Source organism: Petromyzon marinus, chromosome 54, assembly GCF_048934315.1.
Source record: "Petromyzon marinus isolate PM22_M1 ecotype Great Lakes invasive population chromosome 54, UKy_Petmar_22M1.pri1.0, whole genome shotgun sequence".
NCBI classification, from domain to species: domain Eukaryota; kingdom Metazoa; phylum Chordata; class Hyperoartia; order Petromyzontiformes; family Petromyzontidae; genus Petromyzon; species Petromyzon marinus.
The window spans coordinates 7,196,510-7,217,003 of record NC_133720.1 but is presented as its reverse complement, the minus strand read 5'-3'; the positions used below and the strand labels follow the sequence as shown (position 1 = coordinate 7,217,003).

The 20,494-nt window shown below is 51.6% G+C and overlaps 1 protein-coding gene across 1 annotated transcript in view; it reads right to left on the bottom strand.

The window, feature by feature from the left end:
- The window catches only part of LOC116954209 (rhophilin-2-like), a 56,979-nt gene extending 36,814 nt beyond the window's left edge, over nt 1-20,165 (bottom strand). The window contains exons 1-2 of the mRNA XM_032974746.2: nt 19,792-20,165; nt 7,569-7,684 (exon numbers count right to left, since the gene is read on the bottom strand). Of these exons, the coding sequence (XP_032830637.1) occupies nt 7,569-7,684; nt 19,792-19,902 (227 nt within the window). The 5' untranslated portion in view covers nt 19,903-20,165. The remainder of the gene's footprint in view (nt 1-7,568; nt 7,685-19,791) is intronic.
- Between the last annotated feature and the right edge of the window lie 329 nt (nt 20,166-20,494).

Below are 20,494 nucleotides of genomic sequence, written 5' to 3'. Positions count from 1 at the left end.
TAAGTAGCACACCTAGTACTCAGAACGCGCGATGTTGATTCTAAAACGTGGAGGGTAAAACCGGAAGAGGAGAGAGAAAGAGAGACACGCGCGCTCCAAATATACAGCAGCAGGCGTCAGGGTCGAGATCGAACCCACGACCTCCCGCATACCAGGCGAGGTAGTTAACATCTCGTCACTGTGGCTCCCTGAAAACAACGCCTGCTCAGCGGTAATAACCGATACCTATCCCGATCACACCGTCACTTGGCAGCGTGCCAAGAGGCACGGGGTGGGGGGGGGGGTCCGGCAGGGGGGAAGGAGCCACACCTAGCAGCAAGAAGCAATAATTGCCGTCTGACAGAGTTCACTGTCCTGCTGTTAGCAGGGAGACGGAACATCGGACAACGGACACGCCGAGGGTCGCGCCGCACGGGAGGGGGGGGGGAGGTTGGGGTGGTGGTTATCCCGTCGGTTGGCAGATACGAGCAACCTACTTGCTGGACAGCCCTTCTCGAAAACGTCTCAAATTTCCCCCGCAGGTTGATGATGTCTTCACGCACTTGGTGGCTCTATCTGTGCACGATCCCGCCAACCCCGTTGCTTTGCTTGGCAAGATAAAACCGGGAAGTTATCGGGGTGGGGATGGGGGGGGCTTCTCGTGTTTTTTTTTAAGCAGCTGAATCGGCCGCCAGCATCGAATGCTCGGAATATATATAAAAATTGTGACATCGCTGAGACGGCGATGACCAGAGGGAGTAATTCATTCAGCAGCGGATATGACCATGGCTTGCAATGGCCACAACGATGATCACACCATAGTATCGAAAACGGTGCCGATGATGATCGTGACATTGAGGACCGTGATGATGATATTGAACATGATGAAAATGATGACTATCATAATCACAATATTGAAAATGTGATGATGACTGTGATCTTGATAATGATGCTATTGATCATGATGATGATACCGATGGATTTGTCTTGGCCAGTAAGCCATCTCGCTCACAAAAGACAAAGATCCCCCCTATAGCCTTGACAGGCTGTTGGGGCAAGTGCTGTTAGCAAGTGGCACCTCTGAAGGCCGGCACGGCCAGCACCACGCCCGGCCGCCTTTGTCTCTCTTGAGTGACGATGTTTACTACGCACCGCACCAGGTATTCATTTGCGGCCGATTCAAACCTTACAGAGGGCCCAGGACCGGGTTCAGATAATCGTCAACGGTGTTGGCCGTGAGCGGGAATCGAACTCGGCCCGCCAGGTCCGGAGCCCAGCGCGCCAGCCCCTACCCGCTACACTACCGCTCACACAAACACACACACACACACCGAGAGGATGTACCGCCTGGCACCACCGTGTGACACCTCAATGGCCCTTGATGACCACTGGAGCCTAAACTCTGAAGGGTCCCAGGGGCCGATGGGCAGGCGATGTACAAAGCTTCCCCCCCCCCACCTCCCTTCCCGACACGGCGAATAAGGCGGCTCAGCAACAGCAAAAGTTAATGAGCAGGCGAGGCGGCCCGAGTTTGATTCCCGGCCGTGGCCAGCTAAGGTGCCAGCGGGCTGAGTGGCATCCTGAGCAGCCCCGATGCCCCCCACCCCATCCCCACTCTTGCACCAATCCGCATTGACCGGCGTGGTGAAGTATGGCCATCAAAGGACAACAATGAAGTTCGACTTCCGAGTGTTCATTTATAAATCGACTTATAGTAGGCGTGCAATAATTTAAGAATTTGCAGAGATAGCAGAGGGCGTGGAGGGGAGTGGTGCGAGATGAGAGGGGAGATGTAGGAGAGAGCGTGGAGGGGAGTGGAGTAAGATGAGAGAGACCGGTTTCGATCATCGTCACCCGGTGTTGGCCAGTGAGCGGGAATCGAACTGGGCTGACCAGGTTTCCGTAGCGCAGCGCGTTAACCGCTGCACCACCGCTCCCCACCCACGCACACGCACACATTTACACGCGCGCGCACGTGACCGACCGGCATTGTCTCGCCCGCTGCAGTGGAAGCCGTAAACAATCCGGCTGGATCTCACGGAACCCGTTTGGCGAGGCCCTCTTGCCCACCTGGGAGTTCGTGCCAGAACGCAGGAACCCGAACAGCTCACGCTGGCTGTTGACTCTCGCCGTGATTGTAGCAAGGGGCGAGCGGGCCCAGGTGAAGACAGCACAAACGCAGGGCCCTATTACGGCTAAAAAGGCAGATTTTTTTTTTAGATTGAATGTATCGATTCATACCACTTCTCTGTGTGTGAAAAGCCTCCGCGAGTCTCAAGACTCCTTCCCAAGGAGGGCTCCTGTGCCAAGTTTTCGCAGTCGACGGGTGAAATTATTATCTGCTGCTCTTTGGGTCTTTCGGTAAAGCCACGTAGTTGGAAATAAAATAAAATCACGACGTTTCGATTGCAACAACAGCAACACAAGCAATCGAAACGTCGTGATTAAAGTCACGTCGTTAGAAATAAAATCAAATCACGACGTTTCGATTGCTTGTGTTGCTTGTGTTGCAATCGAAACATCGTGATTTTATTTTATTTCTAGCTACGTGAATTTACCGAAAGAACCAAAGAGTATGGATTCCTGCAGTCACGAAAGCTTCAAATCTAGATGTTCTCTGCCGCTACCGATGCTTCGGATGCCTGCCGTGGCGTGCGATCCCTAGCGAGTAACTTTACCGGTGTAACTTTTTAAAAAAATTTCGGCGAAATGTCTTTGTACTGATCGCTTTTGTGCGTTCTCTGGTGGTAAGACAAAGCCATAAAAGAAGGCCGTCTCTGGTGTACGCCAATCAGTTTCTAAGACAATGCGTGTATTATCAGAGCGTGTTTGTGTTTGCATGTTCACCACAAGCACGTGTGGTTAAACGCAGACATGATTCCTTGCAAACGCCAGATCTATTTGGTGTTTGAACATCTTGGCGCCTCTTGGTGTATTGCGAGAAAGGGTAGAAATCTACTCTTATTTTTCACACTTTTGTACCGGCAACAACATCAAAAGAAATGCCACGTGAAATGTCAGTGTCGTCAAACCCGTCAACAAAAAGTGGCAGAGTAAAGTTGCCACATCGCCTGATGAAGCTGGTTGTCGTTGTGATCACCAGCGAAACACCATCAACTCAAATTGTAAATCTTCTTTGGTTCTTTCGGTAAAGTCACGTAGAATGAGAATAAAATAATAAATTGATCAAATAAAATAACACAATAATATTCTCACGACGTTTCGGCCACAACACAAGTGGCCACAACACAAGTGGCCGAAACGTCGTGAGAATATTATTGTGTTATTTTATTTTATCAATTTATTATTTTATTCTCATTCTACGTGACTTTACCGAAAGAACCAAAGAAGATGAATCCTTGCAGTCACGAAAGCTTTAAATCAAATTGTAAATGTTGCGGATTTAGTCTTCCAACACACACCACGGGTGTGCTGTCGCAGTAACTAATTGGCACCGTTTTCTTTACGTGACAAACCTTACTAATAGGTTTATGCTTCTTGTTTGAGTTTAGATTGATGCCGGTTGGAACGACCAGCGAAACGTCCGTAACTCAACGGTTGAATGTGTGCGCGGATCGCTGTCCGGCAACAACAACAACAACCTTGCCCGTGGTGCTGTAGTACCACCACACAACCTCTGGAACAACCCTCCGCCGAGCCAACGACGCGCCATCGACCCCACCACCGCATTCACGCCACAAACTCAAGACGCACCTTCTTAGACGCTCGCATACAACAACTATCCCGCACCACTGATTATCATGGTGGGGCTACGTACCGTGCGAAAGAAGTTCAACCTATATGCAAGCATGCAACTCACAGCCACAACTTGGGTTTAATATTTAAAAAAAAAAATTTACCGTATAGAATTGTTTCTTTTTATGCTTGTGGGTGTTATTTATGTGACGATGGCGCTTTTTGGGTGGGCGGGTTTGTGCCAGGAAGGCGCCACACGCATCAAATCGACCCAACTCATGAATTGGCCACGTTTGTTCACCGCGTGACAACTTTCTCCAATCGACTGCGCCGGATGGTGGAGGGGTGTACGACACAGCCAAAGAAAAAAACAACAAAACCCCCCCCACAATTGTTCTAAAATCAGGCCACACTCTCCTCACTCGGACACCAGAGCCGTCTCGACACGGAACGGTCTCCCAGACACTCCAACTGTGCCGCCACCCTAAACCCATTCAAGATCCCCGATGAATCCACGCTCGCACAAAGACGTGCAGCTGTCAAGAGCTTTCGAGTTACCACTCCTCGCGAGCCGGCGGCGGGCCCCATCTCACCACATTCGCTCTCCAAATGTGTGACACCGAGTCATTCGAGCACGTGGTACTGCGCGCGTGTCCTTACTTGTCTGGTATGTGTGGGTTTCGATCGATACCCTGGGTGCCTGCACCACCGCGAGGAGTGATAATCCACGTGAAAAATATAGCAATGCATTTTTTTTTAATTCAATAATCCAGCACGCCCCCGCCCCATCGCGTTTATATGCCCGTGGCGACTCCAAGTGACGCACCGCCACCCACCCATCTACGTCCATCCATCACATTCTTAACTAAAACTAAACTTGTATTTTACCAGGTAAGGCCCCACTCAGCTACATAGCTCTTTTTCAGAAGCGACCTGGCCATCACAAATGACAGCTCAACGAAGTGACTTTTCATCGTGCGGAAATTTATAGCAGCCAAAAAAAATACTCTAAATGCATGTCGATTCTAAATGTGGAAAGGGAAAAAAACCTGAGGATCCGGAGAAAAATCCACGCGACCACGGGCAGAGTGAACACGCTAAACTACATTTTTTTAATTTTTATTTTACCAAGTTAGGCTCACTGACCCTATGTAACAGTTTTTCATAAGCGACCTGGCCACAAATGTGGCTTATCACATGTAAATTTAGAGCAGCCAAATACTTTAAACACATGATGCGGATTCTAAATGTGCAGGGGGGGGGGGGGAACCCGAGGACCCAGGGAAAAATCCACGCGACCACGGGGAGAACATGCAAACTCCAATAAAGTAAGCGTCAGGGTCGGGTGGAACCCACGACCACCTTATCGCAGGCGAGGTAGTTAACATCTCGCCACCGTGGCGTATTCAGCGAAGCGGCGAGGATGTGCTGTAGGCAACGTGGGGACAAAAAGACAAAAATCCCCGTGAGACTGAAACGTCAACAGCTCAACACGTTCCATGTCAATAAACGCTGCGCGTCTGTGCGCTTGTGGCGGTCTTAACAAGATAAAAAATAGGTGACTTTTCGGGCCATGGGCCTTCTTCAGAGCACATGGGTGCATAACCCACGTGAAAAGGGTCATTGCCCGAAACGTCTTATTAAATATTTATTCTACCCTTATTTCAATCTAGATTTGAAGTGTCCGTGACTGCAGGGATTTATACGTTTTGGTTCTTTCGGTAAAGTCACGTTATTAACCAGGTAAAATCCTAACTGTTTTGTATTGGTTGCCGGGTACTACTACACCACGCAGCGCTCGCCCTCCCGACCCCACACCCCCACCCCTCCCTCTCCCCCCTTGCTCCTCCCCCTTTCTTACCCATATAACCTCTTACCACGGCAACTCTCTCTCTCCCATTTCAGCAAAAAAAAATTGCTGTGGTTTTCCCACCTGATGATGATTGCTTGTGTTGCAAGCAAAATATCCAAAGAGTACCCTTATTTCATATTGACATGATCTTTGGAGGAGCACAATTTGCCTGAAACGTTGCCTTATTAGGGTTTAAAAAAATATATTTTAAAGCCACAACGCACGCGGGGCGTCGTTATTGACACGGAACGCGCAGATAAGTTTTTTTAAACATTTTGTTGCTCGTGCTTTGTGCGCCACTGCCAACGCCGCATCGCCGGATCATTTGACATTGGTAGTGGGTTGGGGAGGGTGGACTGCTTATTCGGCAGGTGGATTCCCCCCCCCCCCCATCTCATCCTCTGGACGAGGGTCGTGCGGACCAACAACCAACCACGCCGACGCTGCTCGGAGGCCAACTGCTTACCACGCTCTGGTCGATGTGGACTCCCACCCCCACCCCCTGCCTCCCCCCACCCCCAGTCTCTCTGCGCGAGTCAAACTTCTGCTGTGGCCGAGTCTCCCGGCAGCCGCTGCGAACGACGAGGGCCGAGGTTCGCCGCGGCGCCTTCAGAAGCTCCGTCATGCCCCTCGTTGCCGCAGAGAGAACAAGTGGCTCCCTGCACGTGCAATCCACCCTCGCCCCTCCCTCGGTGCCGGATTATCCTAGTAGCACAAGCAGCTACATATGTAGCTATGGGCCCCGCACTTTCAAGGGCCTCGCGTGCGTTCAAGGGCCCCGCGCTGAATGCTTTCAAGCTATCAATTCCCCGTCGAGTGATTCTGCACTTGCTCTGTTACTATAGTGCTATACCGCCTACAACTTTTACAAACAATTGGGTGTTTAAGGTTATCAATTTGTCGGATTATCTGGCTGTATAGCAAATGAAACAATACAATGACTTTACTATGGAAGTAAAAAAAAATTGTAGTTTTTAATATTTACGTGTTTTTTTTTTTATTTAGGGCCCCACATACGCGCCACATGCTCCGCACGAGCTTAATCCGGCACTGCCCTCCCTCGTGCACGCGAAACCCTGGACGCTGGAGACAAAGAGCCGCCGCCGCCGGCGTCTTCCACCGTTTGTGTGCGTTCCCAAAAGCCTTGCCCGAAATCTCTGCTCGTTTCATGACCTCCCCCTCCTCCATCCCCCCCCCCTCCTCCTCCTCCTCCACCCCCTCCAGCCATTCCCCTCCCCCTATTTACTCTCCCGGTTTCAACCAACACATCTTGCAGGCAAATAGTATGCAAACTAGGCCTCTGAAAGACGAGCGCTTAATGTTCACCCCCCTCGTAGGAGGGTTGGGGGGGGAGGGGGTGACGAGGCACAATGCCGCCACGCAATGTGTTTATTGTGTCGTAGGAATACGTAGAGGTCACGCGGCAGCGACCCGCTTAACCCACGACGGGCGAGGAGCGCCCGATAATTAGAACAAGCACGCCTGTAATTGATATACTGTACAGTCGAAAACTTTTAATTCGCAGGTTCTTCATTTGTGAATTTCGATTATTCGCGATTCGTACACCGGTTCAAGTTGCACGCCTTTTTTTCCCCCCCTCGAACTATATCGCGACTTGGCAATGCGGCATCACGGCGGGAGGGATACTTGTGCAGTGGTGGATTGTGGGATCCGCGCATGCGCGTCTAAGCTATTGTGCATCACGGAAGTTGGTTGTAACGTCGGCCCAACGTCGGCAGAGCGTGGGCCCAACATTCCAGCGTCAGCCGAACGTGGGCCCAACATTCCAACGTTGGCCCAACGTCGGCCAAGCGTGGGCCCAACATTCCAGCATCAGCCGAACAGGGGCCCAACGTGAGCCCAACGTGGGATCAACATCCGACGTTTACCGGGGAGGGCACAGCTCGTACGAGGCTAGGGCCGCGTGCGGATCCCCCCCCCCGCCGCTTCGCTCACTCGCCTGTCGGCCCAACGTCGACCGGGAGGGCATAGTTCGCACGAGGGGGCAAACGTGTGGGTCCCCACCGCTTCGCTCGCTCACCTGTAGAGGTTCTGCGCGCCCTCGCGAAGCCGCGCCACCCGGATGATGCGATCGTTGAGCTTCATCCGCTCCGTCTGCAGCTTGCCACGGCGTGTCATGTAGAACGGATCACAGCCCTGCAACCCCACACACCGGACGACACGGGGGAGAAACGTCAACGGAGAAAACCGTTGCGAGTGGAGCAATCGCTGCGAGAGGTCGCACGCCACGTCCCAGGACAGGTGATGTGGCTGTGGGTCAGAAGGGGTCAAAGTTCAAATGTGGGTCAGAGGTCGAATCAGGTCTTGAATCTTCATCCCATCTTCTCTCGGTGGCGAGATGTTAGCTCCCTCGCCTGGAATACAAAAGGTCGTGGGTTCAAGCTCGATGCCTGTATATTTGGAGTTTGCATGTTCACTCTCACCATGGCCGCGTGGATTTATCTCCAGGCCCTCTAGTTTTTTCCCCTCCACATTTATAACACTGTGTAACAAAAAAAATGTGTTCCTTGGTAGTAAGTGTTATTTCCTAATTGCTTATGCCTAAAAAGTACAGAAAATGGCTATTATTCCCCACAAACTTTGCTTTTGTGACCAGGACAGTGAAATTTTCAAATTTACCTATTTTCAATGAGAAAACGTGTGCATTTGTATCTTTCGTTCACAACGTGTGTTGAGTATTTGGCCGCTTTAACTTTCCACATAAGCCACTTTGTTGAACTATCATTTGTGGCCGGGTCACTTCTGAAAAAGAGCTATATAGCTTAGTGGGCCTTACCCAGTAAAATAAAAAGTTTAGTTTCGTTTAGTTGGTTTAGATTGATTGATCATTATTATCCATTCATAATTTAATATCGGTGAAATGATCATCATTCACCATAATTAGCAATATTCATCTTTGTTATATCATCATCATCGCCCTCCCCCATCAACGGGTCCCATGCGGGTTCGGCTGAATGCTGTCCCCACTTCGAGGGAGGTCAAGGCCACTGCCACAGGACCTCTGCTGCTGGGTCAGCGATGACGGGTGCTGGGTTTTTTTGGTACTGTAAATTGTTCAGACGCAACGCTTTGCTGCCGGCATCTGCCGGCCGAGACGCCCCTTGAAAGAAACAGAGATTCACAGGCTCAATGGGGCTTCACCTCGGGGAGTAGGGGAGGGGGGAGTACGCCCCTGATTCTGACGACGCTCTCCTGGCCGAATAACAGTGCGTGACAATTTTATCCAAACGTGTGTACACGTGGAACCTATTCGTCAATGCACTGCTGGATTAGTGCCCCCCCCCTCCCAACCGACGCACTGGACGGGTGGCGGCTGTTATTGTTTACCATACTTCACCGCGCTGCTGGCAAGTGCGGGTTGGGCTGAAGGTGGGGAGGCACGGACGTGAGAGAACGACAGAACAACAGCAATGGCTGTTGCTGCACTGTCCACCGCGTAGGCCCGAAGCCTATAACACCTGTTGCATGGATGGGCGGTCACACATCCAGGCACTACCTGGGCGCAAACCCTGCTTGGCTTGTGAGATGACATTTACTTTGATACAATCGCCTCATTGTGCAAATTTCAGCTCTCAGAATCGCTGAGGAAGCACAGACGAGCGGGAAGGCAGCGGCAGGAACAAGGCAATGATAGGGCCGGCGCAACCAACAACATCCCCAGGCTCTGTAGACCTCTATATAGTAAGTTGTTTCCAGCCAAATAATGATGCGCGCATGTGTACGTGTGGGAGGAAGCCAGAGCGCCAGGAGAAAACGCACACGCGCAAAGGGGCAGCGCTCTATCCCCGTGCAGAGAAGGGACCGTTGATGTTAAGACCGCATTTTGCCGGAAAGCCTTCTCCCGGTCATCCCAGGGTGCACGGCTCCTCCTCGACGCCCAGGGGGAAGGAAGGGAGTTGAACAGGAGGAGAAGACGTAAACTCCCACGCCGCCACTGCCCAATCGGACGAGACCGGCTGCATTCCATGCGATTTCGTCACAGACCCCCCCACCCCACCTCGATCAATATATTGAGCCCATTCATATCCTGGTGTGAACCCCCCCTCACAAAACTTGCGGTGGATGACAAAAAAGAAAAAATCGGGGACATCATGTCGACCATCTCGCATGAGTGGACTCGGGCCAGGAGGTCGTCACGGCTAGGAGGGACGACGATGGCTGATGGGACAAGACTGGTGTGTGGAAACGGCAGTCTAAACTAAAACTAAACTATTAATCTAAACTTTTTTTTTTATTTTACCAGATAATGCTCACCGAGCGACGTAAATATTTTTTTTCTGAAGCGACCTGGCTATCGCAAATGATAACCCAACGGAAGTGGCTTTTCATCGTGTAAAAATTTATATCAGCCAAATACTCTCAAGGCACATTGTTGATTCTAAAACGTGGAAGGGGAATAACCGGAGGGCCCGGAGCAAAATCCACACGACCACGGGGTGGAGAGACACCGCCAACTCCGAATATGCCGGCATCGTCAGGGTCGGGATCGAAACTACGGGCTCCTGTATACCAGGCGAGGGAGTTAACATCGCACCACCGCTTCACAGGAGGTGGAAAGATGATATCGGCCTATGTGGGTGACGGCGTGCGCAGGGCAGGCCTTCATCCAGCAGTGGATAAATCATGGATGATAATTGGTGAACGGTTTCTATATGCTATTTGCCGTGCTTTCAATTGGTGTCCAGCTGTTTTTTTCTTCAAACAAAGACTTCAAGGTGCGATTTTCTGATGACGGCACATTATTTAATTGTTATTTGTTTTGTAACAGTCTACATAGTTTGAAATCTGTAAATGAGGAATCCCATCACAACGAAAACACTAATGCCGGCTGGAAACAAACAGATTTTAACACACTCAAAGACAAAGATCCCCTATACAGCATAACAGATTGATGGGACAAGTGAATCATTTGGCGGGACCCCGGGGTCCCGCAAAAATCAGGTCAATAATTATTATTTTTCAGTCCGCCTACTACGTGATCCCGACAGCAACGCGCCGCCCGCCCAGACTCGCGCCAACAAGCGCCAGCAGCAGCAGCAGCAGCAGGCGGCGATCGACACGATGGGCGCCACCCCACCGGCCAAACGCGAGCCCCGGGGGGCGTCTGCCGCGGTCGCGCGCGGCGACGACGCCCTCCGTCAGCCGTCGATCCTCAGCTTCCTTGCCAAGGCGAGCCCGCCCCCCCAGGCAGTGAATTTAACGTGTTTATGTAATTTTTCAACTTTTTACGAAACTTAGTGCCCCGAGTAGCTCTCGACGAGGCCAATCGATTGACCACTAGTTTTGTTGTCGGTAAGGCAGCAAGACTCGTGTCGCTACGCGGTTTTTCCCACCCCGGGGCAGTGATGAGACCCCGGGGTCCCGCCAATTGCTTCAAGTGCTGTTAGCGAGCACCTATGAAGGCCAGAACGGCACAAGAGGGAGTGAGTAGTCAGCACCACGCCCAGCCGCCTTTGTCTCCCCGCACCAGGTACTAACTTGAGGCTGAGTCGACCTAGGGGAAGCCCAGGACCGGTACAGACAATCGTCACTGGCGAGTGGGAATCGAACTCGGGTCATCGGGTTCATAGCGCAGCAACGCTAACCGCTACACCACCGCTCCCCCCAACCCCCAACAACAACACACACAGACACACACACAGACACACACACAGGTGTGTAGCAGCAGCAGCAGCAGCTTCTTCACATACAAGAGCTCTCTCGTGGCACCCATTCTGTCACTTTAGAGCCACCGGACTCACGGCGTCAGAAGAACAATATTTACTTAAACCGGAGGAATCCGATGAGCTACGAAGCTCTCTTTCACAGGACGTCCATCCAGCGAGAGTCGAGAAAGTCGCGGCCACCCCAACAACGGGCGGCGAGGGAGACGGGCACACAAGCAGTGGCCGTGCTTCGTCCTCACTGGGACTCATCGGTGTGGTGCAGTCATCAACGTGGCCACCCCAACAACGGGCGGCGAGGGAGACGGGCACACAACCAGTGGCCGTGCTTCGTCCTCACTGGGACTCATCGGTGTGGTGCAGTCATCAATGTTCGCTGCTGCCGTATGCGCCTGGGAGTCCCCCCCAACCCCCACCTTGCCCTGTTGTTGAGTGACCCCCCCCCCGCCACCCCCCCCCCCCCGACCACCTCTTGACTTATTTTGGAGCTGGTGGTGTCGGTGACACTGCGAGTTTGCGTGCACACAAAATGCCGCGCCACCGAGGAGTCCGTTTCTTCTACGCGATAGGGAAAAGTGCCGACTACCCCGGGAACGGCAATCAAGGGTTCAGCAGATCGAGCAAACAGCGGTGGTTGAAGGGCAAACATTATAAAATACCTTCGCTATCACAGCGCCAATAACCAGCAGTGACACCGCTGACCACATGAAGTGCAAGTTGATGGTCCCAGCGATGTGCAGATCACCCGCAACACGCTCGACCTTCGGCACCGGTGGGTGGCTACGCCGCCGCACGACGGCCGACTCCAAGCGATGCAGCGGCGTGGAAGCAGCAGTCAGGGTTGGTGGATCACCGCACAAAATGTTGTGAACGACAGTGCGGACTAATCTCCACCCGTTCCATCTGTACGGGTTGTTGCTCCCCCGCCCCCGCTGCCCCCCCGCCTTGCACGAGTGGGTTTTAAACTAAACTATTCAAACTATTTTTATTTTACCCGGTAAAATAAATAGTTCCTTTTCAGAAGTGACCTGGCTATCGCAAGCTATCGCAAGCTATCGCAAGCTACCGCTCAACGAAGTAGCTTATCACGTGGAAATTTGTAGCAGCTAAATACTCTAAACGCACGTGGATTCTAAATGGAGGGAAAAACCGGAGGATCCTGGAGAAAAATCCACGCGACCACGGGGAGGGAAACACTCAAACTCCAAATATACAGTAGCAGGCGCCAGGGTCTGAATCGGAATAGACCCCACGACCTCCTGTATACCGCGCGAGGTATTTAACATCTTGCCACCATCTCAGGGTGCTCCGGTTTCCTCCCACACGTTTTTACCACGCCCTTTAATTGGCCGATAGCAGAGAGGATCGCAGAGGCTTGGGCAAATTATTGGCACCAGCTCAGCACCTGGCTTTGTCACGTGCCTCCGATTCGATCCGTCTTCGGCCGAGCGAGCGACTTAACGCGTGTGGCGGCGGCGCATGACGACACGAAACGATCATCCATCATTATTAATCTCGCAGGCCAAGCAGGGGGTTGAGCCTGGGCGAGCGCTGGATGGGCAAACGCCACGCGCGGCGGGTTGCTACGGGGCTGCTGGCGAGGCGCGGCGCGGCAAGCCGGCGTGGTCTCGCGCCGCTGCTCGACGCCTCAGTCGAAGCCGCACTGACCGGCGTTGGTGGTGAAGTATGGCAAAAACAAACCGCCCCCACGTTCCCGCAATCCACACGGCATGAGGGAGGACGCTCATCCAGCAGCGGTGGATTTATATACTGGACACGGTGGTGAGGAGATGTCAACTACCTCGCCTGGTATACAGGAGGTCGTGGGTTCGATCCCGACCCTGACGCCTGCTGCTGTATATTTTGAGTTTGCGTGGACGCCTCTCCCTGTGGTCGTGTGGATTTTTCTCCGGGTCCTCCGGTTTTTCCCGTTCACATTTAGAATTGAAGTCACGCGTTTAGAGCGTTTGGCTGCTATAAAAATTTGATAAGCCACTTCGTTGGGCTATAATGTGGGTAATAAGCAGATCGCTTCTGAAAAGAAAAGATATATAGCTTAGTGGGTCCTTACTTGGTAAAATAAAAAAAGTAGTACAGTATCCGTGAAATACTAGATAACTGTTTAAAAAAAAGCTTCATAGCTCAGATCATCGGATTCCTCCAGCATAAATACATATTCCGATTCTGACAAAAGCACCGTGCTGGCACTGCTTATCGTAACGGCGTGGGGCTTGAAGACTGCCGAGAGTGCACGCACCCACGCTGCCCATCGTGTACCTCGAGATATTCTTGGGGCGTTTTGGGGTCATTTGTGGAGGTCACGTCAATGCAATGGCCAAAGTCCCAATTTAGCTCAGGGGTCAGGGCCCGTTGCCAACGTGGCCCGCAAACTATCATGTTTATCCGTCACTGGGAGCATCATAGCCACACTGATCGGGTGCTAGAGGTGGTGGGGGGGGTGGAATGCGATCGATGCCTGTGCCCACAACAGCGCGAGTGTTTGTGATTTTACGACACCGCAGCCACTTCTGTCGCTGCGAGCCCCGATTATTTTTCGCGCTTTGATTAGAAAGTCCGAGAGGCGCTCGCGCGTTCGTGCGCGGCCGCCCGCTAATAGGTACTTCAAAGTCCGATTCGGCCCTCGGTCAGGAAGCAAGGTAGATTAAAAGAGACAACGAGTCTCCTTCACAGCACCGCCTCGCCACAGCAGAAACAAAAAAAAACACAAAACGCATTTCGTCCCACACAACACATGGCCCTCCCTCCCCCACCCCCCCTTGGGGCCTGTGGGATTAAACCCCACGGGCGGGAAGCAGCACAAGCCAACTCCGATGTCGTCACCGGCTCACGGTGATGACACCACCCCCCACCCCGCCCCCTCTATTGAATACCGAAACAGAGGTAGGATTTCTCCACAATTCCTGGCCGTCGCCTCATGATGCCGGTCGCAATTACCGGCGAAAACGTCGTGCTCCAATTGTTACGTGTTGGGTGGGTTCTCCCTCCAACACACAACGGCGTGTGCTCAACTAGTAAGCCATTGGCACGTGTTTTCTGTTTACGTGACGGAACCTTACCGATTGGCAGTGGTCAGGCGGTGGCGGGTTTAACGACACGTTTATAGATTTACACGGCCTAGACCCCAAAGCCAACTCTGTTTCCAACGACACCGACGACAATTGCATGGGGTAGGGGGTCTAGGAGGAGGGGTCTGGGGGGCAGGGTTTGGGGAGGGGAGTTCGGGGGGGGGTTTGCGTCAAACCGGTGGGACCCCCCCCCCCCACCCCCGCTCCCCGTGTCTTACGGAGGGATCCCTGCCGTTGGCGTCGTCCTAGCAGCTCGCCGCCAAATCGATCCTCCGGGGCGCCGCCCGACTCTGCTGATGGGACCCAAGTGGCGAGTCGAGTCTGGTCCCTCCACCCCCCCCCCCTCCCGGGGAAGTGAATATCATAAATTAGGATTGTCTGCTTAGGTGGTACAATTATAAGTTACATTCTGTTCATTCGCAGTTGACAATTTGTAGTGGCGTTAGGGCAGAATGTGGACTACAATCGCAGTACCATTAAGCGATTGCATCGGTTTGGGGAGGCCTTCATCCAACCACGGCTAATGTTCATAATGATCTCACAGCGCTTGATGGTGCATCGAATGCGCGGAAGTGATGGCACTGGAATGCTATTGTGGCCTGCTGGAGGAATCCGTTGAGCTACAAAGCTCTTTCTTTTTCAGACATTCGCCCGTTACAGATGTACAGCACGATGGGTTGAGGGGTCCTCCCGTGGGTTGTGTGAAGAACGCGTGCGTTAAGACAGAGACACAACGCTCGGCTATTTTGTTACTTGTCTTGATACTAGCCAACTATTTTATTTTATTTTACCAGGCAAGGAAGGCCCACTGAGCTACGTAGCTTTCTCAGAAGAGACCTGGCCATCACAAACGATAGCTCAACGAAGTGGCTTATCACGTGGAAATGTACAGCAGCCCAACACTCTGAACGCGTGATGTTGATTCTCAATGTGGAGGGAAAAACCGGAGTACCTGGAGAAAAACCCACGTGACCATGGAGAGAGACTCGCTAACTCCAAATATACAGCAGGCGTCAAGGGTCGGGATCAAACCAATAATACATTCATTTTATATATATAATCGCAATTAGCATCATTCATGCTAATTGCATCCCATAACGCTGAATATTAATTATATACAAGGACCAAATCTCATATCGAGCCACCACCACCAAGCAAATGAAAGCCAGACTTACCAAGCAAAATAAAAAACGATAACTAACAAATTTTCTTAGGATCTTTTGGTAAAGCCACGTAGATAGAAAAAAATAACAAAAATCATCTTCACCCGAAGACGATTGTGTCGCGATCGATACGTCGTTATATACATATTTTTTATATTTTTTCAATCTACGTGGCTTTACCGAAAGACCCAAAGAATATGAATTCCTGCAGTCACGAAAGCTTTAGATCAAGGTAACTTACAAAGTAAGAAAATGGCACCCAAAAAAACAGGAAAAGTACAAAACGACGACGGCGAGAACAAAGCGCGAGGCCGCAACTACGAAACGGGTCCCCCTCGGTCACCACCATCCCCCAGGCCACAAATCCCAACTCCCACGACGACGACAAATTTGTCTTCTGCGAGAAATCGGCTTCCCCTCCCCGCCGCCACCTCGGCTTTTAGACGGCCTTGGGCGAGAGGGGGGCCGTAAACGATGGGGGGTTACGACGGCGACGCTCGTAAAAAAAAAAAATCTCGCGCGTGTCTAGTGTCCCGCCAGATTCAGAGCGACGCTCGGGTTTTGGACTTTAACACGGAGGCCAGGGCAGAAGTTATACGGCGGCAGATCTTTAGCCAGCGGCCACATAGCGCGGGGGAAGGCGATTAAAAGAGAGTCGGGGATGTAACGCTCGGAGCAACAAAACGGGAAAGCGGAGAAGGGATAGGGAAATAAGAAAAAAGGGGACGGGGGGATTTGATGAATGGGAGCGAAGGGGTCCAGGAGAGATGAGGAGAGTGGAGGAGGAAGAGGCTACACCAGGGCCTCGACGCTTGATGCACGGAGCGGAGTCTGTTTTCACAGGGGGCAGCGAGAGGGGTTTTCAGAGTGGGGTAGGGGGGGGGGCACAGAAGCCACGTGGTTTACGGGAGGCTCGAGCTGACTTTAGACGGATCATCTACGGGACCTTTTGCCAGTATCAAAAATGATGAAAACAATAACAGGCGTTTACCCTTTCTGGTAATAAAACAGGTGATAAGATGTTCGAACTCCAAACAGACACCTTTTACAAGGCATCACGTCTGCATTAACCACACATACTTGTGGCGAGACGTGCAAACAAACGCGCTACAATAATAAGTGTCTTATAATAAGCTATCGATTTGGTGATCGAACATCTTAAAACCTTTGATTTAAAGCTTTCGTGACTGCAATAATTCATATTCTTAGCTATTTCGGTAAAGTCACGTGACTTTACCGAAATAACTAAGAATATATATCTTAAAACCTCCTGTTTTTTTTATTTCCGGAAAGGGTAAAGCCTATTGTTATATTTTCACAATTTTTATACTTGTAAAAAGGTCCCATAGATACAACCGCTCAGCCCGAGATATTACTAATTTGATACTTGCATTGCACCTCTGTGCCGTTCGCCTGTTGGCGTTATCTGCTCCATCGCCAGAACGCCTATTGTTGTGCCTTTCAATGTACTACCATTCTCACTCGGGGCGCGCGGTTGGAACGAAATGCGAGACGGTCCCGACACTCCCCCCTCCATCAAATTCCCCTTTTCCTCCTCCTACGTCGTAGTAAAAACCACCACGGCCGCCAGCGTTTAGGGGGTTGCCACCCGTCCTGGCCTTGCCCCAGGATCGTCCCGTCGAGGCGGCAGCTGCCATCCTCGACAAATGCCAGCCTTAAGAATGTTGGGATATAAGCCAATTGGGTAATGACAAAGACCCACCCCTGTATAGCCTCGGCAGACTATTGGTGGCAAGTGTTGTTTGCGAGCAACACTTGCGGGTGGTGGGGGTGGCCAGCACCACGCCCGGCCGCCTTTGTCTCCCGAGTGCCGATGTTTTACACACCGCACCAGGTACTCCATTTGAGGCCGAGTCGACCTAGGGGTGGCCCAGGACCGGTACAGATAAGCGTCACTGGTGAGTGGGAATCGGACTCAGGTCGTCGCGCAACAACGCTAACCGCTCCCCCACCGCTCCTCATCATGGGTGTGTATGTACAGCACTGTACCGTGTGTTACATTTCTTTCACACCGTACGTAGCCCCTAACCGTGCTAATCGGAGGTGTGTGATAACGACGACGGAGACAAAGATCCTTAGGAGACTGTCCGGAGCAAGTGCTGTTTGCGAGCACCTAACGAAGGCCGGCACGGCACACGAGCGGGGGGGGCAGGTGGTCAGCAACCACGCCCGGCCGCCTTTGTCTCTCCACCAGTGGCGATGTTTACACACCACCGCACCGGGCACTCATTTGAGGCCGAGTCGACCACTGAAGGAGACGCATGCACACACGCGTGACTCTGCCTTCTTCCGCCAGGGTGAGATCATCCTTCTCACCCTTCTTCTTCCCATGATACCCCCGGTTTTGTTTTAATCTCATTTAGCCCGTGGGCACTGCCCACGCAGTTGTACCGCCTTCGCACCCCGTAGCTTTCCCCCGCCTACCCCACTGTTGTCGATGCCTAATGTGGGCTGTTACAAATGTCATTGCTCCTTGGATTGTTGATTTTTGGCCGATGATGACCCCTACAAAATCCAGTTAGCAGGTTAAAGTCTACGTGCTCGTGAAATTGTGGGTTATGAGTCCACACAGTGTTAGGGGCGCCACGGTGGCTAGGAGATGTTAACAACATCGCCTGGTATGCAGAAGGTTGTGGGTTCGATCCCGACCCTGACTTCTGCTGCTGTATATTTGAAGTTTGCGTCTCTCTCGCTCTCTCTCATCATCATCACGGTGGCTAGGAGATGTTAACAACATCGCCTGGTATGCAGAAGGTTGTGGGTTCGATCCCGACCCTGACTTCTGCTGCTGTATATTTGAAGTTTGCGTCTCTCTCGCTCTCTCTCATCATCATCACGGTGGCTAGGAGATGTTAACTACATCGCCTGGTATGCAGAAGGGCGTGGGTTCGATCCCGACCCTGACGTCTGCTGCTGTATATGTGAAGTTTGCGTGTCTCTCTCTCATCATCATTACGGTGGCTAGGAGATGTTAGCTACCTCGCCTGATATACAGAAGGTCGTGGGTTCGATCCTGACCCTGACACCTGCTGCTGTATATTTGGAGTTTGCGTGTCTCTCTCTCATCATCATCACGGTGGCTAGGAGATGTTAACTACCTCGCCTGGTATACAGGAGATCGTGGGTTCGATCCTGATCCTGACACCTGCTGCTGTATATTTGGAGTTTGCGTATGTTTTTCTCTCCCCGTGGTCGCGTGGATCTTTCTCCGGGTCCTCCGGTTCCGCCCCCCCCCTCCACATTTAGAACCAACATCACCACGCGTTAAGAATATTTGGCTGCTATAAATGTCCACGTGATGATAAGCCACTTTGTTGAGCGATCATTTGTGGCCACGTCGCTTCTGAAAAACAGCCAAATAGCTCAGTGGGCCTCACCTCGTATAACATTAGTTTTTTTTATAGTTTTAAGTTTAGTGTCGAGGTTCCTATGCAAATCACGAACATCTCTAGACTGATGAGTCAGTGGCGTCACGGCAAACAAGCCTGCGGTTAATTACGAAAATATTAATTAAGGATTTGGTCACCGATTAAAAAAATATAACTCGTTCACCCAATTGTGCGTTTAGTCATTCTTCCACGCATTCATTCACACAAGGCCGCAATTATATAAAAAAAAAATTGCTAAACCTTGGCCACAATATCTGGACTCGTCTTCATATAACAATGCATAGATTTCTGTTTATATTATTGTGGTTGTACTTTATTAATCCCTAATCTCTGCCATTACATACAATGAAACAAGAAAAGGTAAAAAAAGAAAAAAAACAGCAATGTAATACAATACACTATTATATTGTAAAAAATAAATAAAAAGTCCATCCCATGTGTTGGTGAATTTTTTTATATTTTAGGCAGGAAATGAGTTTTCAAATTTAGATATTTTTTTCGGGGGGGGGGGGGACGCCCAGACCCCCTGGAAGATTTGGTCCCCCCCAATGTTGACTCCATGGCTACGGCCTTGCATTCCCCCACTCACCCACTTGCATGTCAACTCAGCAAGCTACCTTTTCACGAATTCAATCAAACGTTCACCCGTTCACTCACTCTCCCACCAGTGCACACACTCACACATACATTCACCCACTCACCCATCAATGCACCCACTCACTCATTAATCCATCCATGTATTCACTCACTCAATAATCCATCCATGTATTCACTCGCTCATTAAACCATCTATGTATTCACTCGCTCATTAAACCATCCATGTATTCACTAACTCGCCCATCCATCCGCTTACACGCTCACTCGCCCAGCTACCCACTCGTTTGCCCACTCACTCACCCACCCACAGATCCGCGCACTCACCTTTCTCAAGCCAACGCCCTCCTCTTCATCCTCTTCATCCTCCTCCCCCTCCCCCGTCATCTCCTCCCCCATCTTCTCCTTCACGCAGTCACTCGCCTGGGTCTCGATCATGCCGGATTTATCCACTCAAACCTCGCCTCTTCGCTCGGCACCGACCAAAAACACCGCGCCACCCGACCACCACCACCACCAACTCGCACCTACCTGCGCAAATTATCGCCCACCTACCTGCCCCACTGATAACCTACCTCACCGATGGCCCCACCTGCGTATCCACCCACCTGTCTACCTGTCCACCCACGCCCTTGGTTGGTTGCTGGGCTCTGGCTTTGCTGTCCCCCCCACGTTGTATAACGCAGCACCAGCAGCCGCCAACTTATCGCCTTTATATTTGTGGCTCTGGCTGAGTTCAGAGCTTTTATAGCGGGGGGAGGAGGAGGGGGTCACGGAGGACCGCCCACTGTGGAGCGTGTGTGTGTTGTGTGTGTGTTTTTGAGTGTGTGTGTGCTTATGTGTGTGTGTAAGGGTGTGATTTGTGTGGGGGGAGCGGTGGCGTAGCGGTTAGCGCTGCGCTGCTCTACGAACCCGGCGACCCGAGTTCGATTCCCGCTCACGGCCAACACCGGTAACGATTATCCGAAATCGGTACCTGGGCCTCCACTACGTCGACTCAGCCTCAAATGAGTACCTGGTGCGGTGTGTA